This window comes from Garra rufa, chromosome 2 (assembly GCF_049309525.1).
Source record: "Garra rufa chromosome 2, GarRuf1.0, whole genome shotgun sequence".
In the NCBI taxonomy this organism is placed as follows: domain Eukaryota; kingdom Metazoa; phylum Chordata; class Actinopteri; order Cypriniformes; family Cyprinidae; genus Garra; species Garra rufa.
In genome coordinates, this window is record NC_133362.1 from 64,076,700 (window position 1) to 64,084,259 (window position 7,560).

General features: G+C 35.8%; 1 protein-coding gene across 1 annotated transcript; it reads left to right on the forward strand.

Annotated features, from left to right (window-relative positions):
- Positions 1-441: 441 nt before the first annotated feature.
- On the forward strand, positions 442-7,180 carry LOC141326036 (trafficking protein particle complex subunit 5-like). The gene is made up of 2 exons (XM_073834741.1): positions 442-465; positions 6,884-7,180. The coding sequence occupies exons 1-2, from the start codon at positions 442-444 to the stop codon at positions 7,178-7,180; spliced, it is 321 nt and encodes a 106-aa protein (XP_073690842.1).
- The last annotated feature ends 380 nt before the right edge of the window (positions 7,181-7,560 follow it).

Genomic DNA, 7,560 nt, shown 5'->3' on the forward strand with positions numbered 1-7,560 from the left:
GTGCATCCACAGCTGAGTAGGTTTTATAATAAATTGAGAACAAAATATGAATATCGCATTTGCTGGACAACACCTGCCACCTTATGGGGTATTTTTACTTGAGTACACTGTCGTGTTACACCAGTTATGTGTCTGACCAAGCAAATGAATAAATAACTCATTGTAACATACAAGATCAAGATAACGAACACTCCTGATACACCGTGTGACACTACAGTTAGTACAATTAAAAAATTATAATGAGAAAATTACAAAATACATTTACATTTATTATTGTTTAAAATGTTGTTAATGTTAATGGATTTGTTTCAGCTATTTAAAATGTAACTATTTAAAATCTTTGATGTCATGTTCGCTGATGACTTTAGTACCATGGACAGTGAATTGTTAGCAGGCTGCCATAATGGAAACGTAATTTGAAGACGGTCCCTCAGATGAGCGATGACGTCACGACACTCCATAGAGGTAAGCGTGTTTATCAGCTTCTTTAAAACGCCGACTTCTGCAGAAAAATGCGTTGTAGTTTGTGCTCATAATATTGGGTAATGATATTTGACCAAAAATAGCCTTTTTTGATGCAGATTAACAGAGTTATTGAACACGGAAGTCCGAATGTGCGAATATAAAACCAACTTTACCGCAGTCCCTCTGCCCATCTTGTACTTCTGAGTTTGAGATCTTCTCAGAGCACTAGCCTGCTTCAAAGACTAAAATCAAGGGGCCCATCATTAGTTCTAATACTACGTTTTGCATTGCAGATTATACAGTTTTCTGTTGCTATGTGGGCGCTCAGTTTTTTTAGCTAAAATATCGACAACAAAAGTCTCGACAACAAGTGTTAGACTAAGACACACTTTTCTCATCTCCTCGAATGCAAAAAAAACATTAGCCTTTATAAATACAGTGCTGTGTTATAAATACAGAAAACATGTACTTTCAATCAACACTTTTTTATTTACCTCAAGTCTGCAAACACGCTGAGATGCTTCAAACTGCGCGCCGCACTTCATTGACGAGAGAGGCGGGAGGAATAATACGGTTTGACTGACAGTTTAATGAGCCAATGGCGTCACGAGGTTTAGTGGCGGTGGCGTCGCTTACTGACCCAGGATCAATGATCCGTAGCAGTTATATTTCCGATTTGAGCTTAAAGTATAGAACAATATATAGCTTGTAGCTTTTGTTGACGCTACCGCGTTACTTGATCAAAATAATAGCTTAGCTACTGAAAAGCTATTTGATTCAGAAAACAGCGACGCTACCACCACGCTACTGAGAAATGTAGTTAAGCTAGTAGCGTCACTACTTGTAGCGACGCTACTGCCCAACACTGTTTTCTGCTCACATTTTTAGTTTTCGTACGTTTACGCTCTTTGCTCACTCGCTCTCGGTTCAACAATCTGCGCTTGGTTTTCTAAATGTTGCGCTCCTGGTTTCATGTAAATGAGGGCGGGCTCAAACATCACCATTGGTTCACCAGATGTGATTGACAGCCTCCTTCTCTAGCCAATCGATCAAAGCGCAGAAGTTGACGTCACTCCAATGCGTGATGGATGATTCCCGTCAGGAAAATGCTGGACAGTCTCAGTAGATTTTCCATAAGTATATTTTGTATGTTGAAAGTTGCACCCGTTTTACACCGCGGTCAAGCCAGCCGCCACCTGAATTCTGCTGCACGTCTATTTGTGGTATCACGGTACAGAGACTCGAAGCAGTCAAAAAGCTGACGAACATCTATATTCAGCGGGTAAAAATCAAATGTGCCCGAAAATAAGGGGAAACTATTTAAAAACATATCAATATTGTAGGCTTCATTAAAAAAAGATACAATTTGAATATACTTAACTGTAGAATTTAGCAGAAAATAAATGGCAAATTCAGTCACTATTCATTACCAGTTCTTCACATGTTACACTCAAAATCCTTCATAGTTAACATGAAAATTTCTATTCATACTTCTTCAGAATACTCAAGACTCTGTCTGTGTCAGCTCTCATGACATTTTACTATAGAATTTAGCAGAAAATTAATTGCAAATTCTGTCACTATGCATTATAATGCATTAACATTTGCATCTATATCTCATATTTTCTAAAAGCTAAGGGAGCAAAGTGTTTTTAAAATCAGTCAAATTATCTAGTTAATACAAAACTCTCATCAACAAATTCATATAACATAATAAATGTTAATATTAAATAACCACAGTTAGTCTTTAGATAAGACCAGTAAATTACAATACTTTATCATCAACCAGGTAAAACTTCCTAATCATGTTTTCTTCTGGATTATTTTGCTATAACAAATGTGTTTTGCAGCAACCAAAAGATCAGAAGTAACTGTTAAAAAGTGAAGGATCAAGAACACAACTAAAGCAAACATTGATCACATGAATCTAAACCTCTGTTCTCAATCATAATTTAATCAATCTGGTCAGTAGTGAATGAAGCTGGTGCTGCTGTGTGTGGAGTTTAGTCCTCCTCTGCTGAGATCTTCAGACATTTATTGTGTTTTATTTCAGTTGATTTCATCTGAGGCTATGACTAAGTCTGTTATAGCTGTCTTTCTGTTTGTCTCTTCTTTTTTTGTGTTTCTCTTTGCTTCATTAATTTTGCTTAACATTCTCTTTAAGTTCATCTCTGCTTCAGTGTTCAGGTAACACTGTATTGTGGGACCAAATACACTCTGAGCATTGTTGATAGATTTTATTAAAAAATAGATTTTTTTTTTGTATTGCATACAAAATGTAAATGCAATGCAAAAATTAACTGAGACTGTCCAGCATTGTCCTGACGGGAATCATCCATCACGCATTGGAGTGACGTCAACTTCTGCGCTTTGATCGATTGGCTAGAGAAGGAGGCTGTCAATCACATCTGGTGAACCAATGGAGATGTTTGAGCCCGCCCTCATTTACATGAAACCAGGAGCGCAACATTTAGAAAACCAAGCGCAGATTGTTGAACCGAGAGCGAGTGAGCAAAGAGCGTAAACGTACGAAAACTAAAAATGTGAGCAGAAAACACGATTTTAAGAGTGAATCAAATAACTGTGAATTCAAGTTTCAGATTTGTGCGTGCAAGTGTATAAATATTTATCTTGTGCTTATTATTTTTCAGTTTGTGTCCACGTATTTTATTCTTCTGAATGTCTTTGCATTTAATTTTCATTTGCGTGCGATATATTTTTACATGCGTTTTCAAATCTTTGATTCACGCTTGTTATTTTTCGATCTGTGAGCGCAATACTTTTGAAGGAAATTTGACCCCATAGACGGGTGGCAACCCTAAACTTTGCTCTTAGGAAAACTCGACCTGACCCCCCCCCCCCCCCACCCCCCACAAACTTTTTTTTTTCTCTCAGCCCCCCCAGGTCAATATACGTTCCCGCGGCTATGGATACATGCAAAGAGTAAGAAAATGTTCCATTCATTGTAATTTACAACATGACATGCATTAAACATATTATATAGTTTCCCAAAATAGAATTTAGTTTAGTTCAATAAAAAAAAAAAAAAAATGAATTAGATCATAAATTAGACATTATATGATGTAATTTGATGCAAAATAAATAGTTAAGCTTTATTGTAATATGTAGAGAATTATTTATATCAGGGTTTCTGCAGATATGAACAAGTGAAATTTAAGACTTTTTAAGACCTTTTTAATACCACCTTATATGAAATTTAAGACCGAAACCTGTAATGGAAATAGATATTATATTACATGCATATATGTGATATTTAATGTGTTTAATGTAAAAAGTAAACACAATTTCATGGCTGTCATAAATTACATTTATTACTACGATATACTGTGAACTTTTCATATCAGCAGATACTATTCCACACAAACTATCCCCATAAAAGTACCACTAGAAATATCTGATGTAAAAAAAAATCTGAAGCAATATTTTCATCAGTGCTCTATTAGCTTTTACATCTTAAATCTGCATATTTGATTTACCTTTATAAAGGCTTTTTTTTTTACTTTTGAAATGTATGCATTACCTTTGAAATTTATTTTATGAATTTATCAATAAATTCTAAATGGCTGTTAGCAGTGAGATTACATAATTGAAACAGAACAAAACAGTGGAAATATTTTGTCTAATATGTAAGTAACTACTTGTTTATTGAGCTACAAATTAATGTAACATTTGTAATTGTGAGAATATTCAGCAAAAAGCTCACTGGTATGTTACTGAACTATATCATGTTATAAATAAACTATACATTTTAAATTTTTACCTCAGAGTGTTTCTTTAGAGTGCTGTTACATTCATTTGTTTTAAAGTATGTCACAAATAGACCAGAAATGCACTATCCATTATCAATTTCTGTTAACGTTGAATGTATTAAAATAGGAATCTTTCTTCCCTTTCGCTGCTTCGCTAGTTGTTTTTGTCACTTCAGATTGTTCGGTCGGGCAAGTAAAAAAAAAAAAACATTTTAAAGTTATCTCGAAGGCTGGCGGTCAGCTAGCTCGACCTATATTTATTATTATTATTGAGAACATTATATACAGAAAAAGGTAGTTTGACCTGTATTCTGCTACTGTGATTCTGTCTGAAGACGCAGTAACTTCCACAGAGGGAGGAAACAAATTTACAGTAGTTAGCAACTGGCCTTAGCCAAGCCCTATATTCAGTTTTTTCAAGCCAAGTATCACTAAACTTGCACTTCCCCAAAGCTAAAAAGTTAAATCCATTTTCCTTCTGCGGTACAATCCGAGAGACTCGCGCCAATTACAGAAAGCTGATTGGCTATTGCTTGTTGGTCTCATTTGTAGTTTAAATACAGAAAATTATATGTGGAATAGTGAAATAAAGAACTACAACACCACGGAAACCACAAAAAGATAATTTAAATGAGCTTTAGAGGTAGCGTTAGATGGACATCGGAAAAATAAGACCTGTGTAAAACTATTTAAGACCTAGAACAACGAAATTAAGACTTTTTAAGGCCTAAAATTGTGATTTTTAAATTTTAGACTTTTTAAGACCCCGTGGAAACCCTGTTATATTTTCTAATGACATTTCAGCAATCGTGTCGTGTTGACATGGAGCAAGCAATGGTCTTCTTAAAGTCATGAATAAAGCTCAAGAAACAGTTTCAGATGTCAAACAAAGTCTTTATTAGTCTTCTTTATTGATAGTTTGTCTGACCAGGCATCTGTACTTACAAAGTACGTGCTGAGATTGCCGTCTTTTGTAATATTTGTAAATATGGCCTATTTGCATTGTGTAAAAGCATTAACATAAAAGGTTACTACAGAAATAATTTTTTTCTCTCAGCCCCCCCTGCTCAAAATACGTTCCCGCGGCTATGGCAGTAACAAGTTTGTGTTGGTTAAATTTAGGCTACTTAATAGCTTTTACAGTTCAAGATAAAACTTAAAAGATGTAGTTATTAAGTATTAAAATATTAAATAAGTTTAATATTATTTCAAATTCCTATCGATTCATATTGAGTGCATTATTTAATTATTATACCATCAATATTTAATGTATTTGTGGTGAACTATATATTAGTATTTAAATAATTCACCTTTATAGTGTGTGTGTGTGTGTGTGTGTGTGTGTGTGTGTGTGTGTGTGTGTGTGTGTGTGTGTGTGTGTGTGTGTGTGTGTGTGTGTGTGTGTATTTTCGAAAACCAAACCTGTATGATCAGAGCGGGCGGAGACGCGGTGTCACAGTTCTTGTCTCTGTTGCACCGAGTCCGCGACACACTCGCCTCGCCCCGTCATATTTAATGTATTATTTCACTGTAATAATAATAATAATAATAATAATTAAAATTAATTATTTAAAAAATAAACTTAGAAATGTAGCCTTGCAGACATCGTGATGGGGAGGAGCGCAGGACCTCCCTGGCCTTCTTGAAATCAGCGGAGACTCGTTCCCTGCTGCATTTGTTTATTGTTGTGAGACGGAGGAGTATTTTATCCCGTTCCACTTTTGTAGCGTTTTTATACATTTTTGTGAAGTTGAAGGCTACATCTTCATATGACAGTTGGTCGGCATGACACAGACCAGCATTACTCGCACGATGACCACAATACATTTTCGGATGTTTTCCCTCCCCTGAATGCCTTGCCCGTTTGGTCTTCTCCCTTTGATGATTTTCTTTAGATGCCTTCCTCTTTCTCCCAACAGCAGCTGGAATGACCGGCTCCAATCCGTCATCGAAATCCATGACATTAGCTTGACTCTGAAGCTTTGATTCTCTGACTGACAGACAGCTGTTTAACCTACGTGACTGACAGCTCGCCTACAGTATTAACAATTAAATGGTGAACGTTTTTTAGTTAGCCTATTGAATCCTCTTTTTAAAAATACATGTTTTGATATTATCGTTAAATGAATCTATAAGCAAACTCGGAGCACTTCACCGGCGGTGACTTTCTTCCCAGGGGATGCTGAGCTCGCGCACGTACGGTCATATCGCACTTTGCAAAGAAACTAGTCTGGCGGATATTGCGTTTTGTGAAAAAAATACATTTTGTAGTAGGCCTAAAATGTACATTCTTAAATTTTATTAATGGCAGCAATTCACACATAGATTAAGGTACATTTGAACAGTGATTTCCAAAATAAAATCCAAATGTCAAAAAATGGCGTTTATCGCGTTTTGCAACCAAACTCTTCAATTGTTCTTTCTATCTATCTATCTATCTATCTATCTATCTATCTATCTATCTATCTATCTATCTATCTATCTATCTATCTATCTATCTATCTATCTATCTATCTGTGTTATTCTCTATCTATTGTTCTGTCATTCTATATCTGTCTGTCTGTATATCTATAATACAATGCATGCACACTGTATAAAAACTATATATTTGGATCCTTTCCGTTCATTAAATCTTTTGATTGTTGTAGGTGTCTGTCTGGAAGACTCTGTTTGTGAAGGAAGCAGATAAACTGGAACAGGCCAATGACGACAACAAAACCTACTACATCATTGAAAAAGAGCCTGTGATTAATGCCTTTATTTCTGTGCCTAAAGAGAATAGTACATTGAACTGTGCCGCATTCACGGCGGGAATCGTGGAGGCCATTCTCACTCACAGCGGCTTCCCGGCTAAAGTCACAGCGCACTGGCACAAGGGAACCACGCTCATGATCAAGTTTGATGAAGCTGTCATCGCCAGAGATAAACAACTTGATGGAAAATAGAAACTGGGTGTAAGAAATGGTTTATGGGTCCCCTACTATCAGCTGTCATGATACAACAATGCTGTGAATGACGATCGTATTGAGAGTGCTGAATACTGTGATCAAAATGATGTTTACAAAATCTAAATATTTTCAATTGTCACTGTTTTGCAGTCAGGTGTTTCCTATGTCTGTTCATTCCCTGGTGTGTTTGGTCATAAGTTAAACATTTAAACAGTTGGTTCTTATTTCTTTTCTGTGTTTTGTTTAGTTGCTTCTTGTATGTATCTTTACCACTTATTAACTTTACTTTGTCAAATTATTGCACCCTTTCCTGCTTACCAAGTCCTTCTCCTCATGATTTAGCAGCTTCCACATGTTTTCTTCGTGGTTTAGACAGC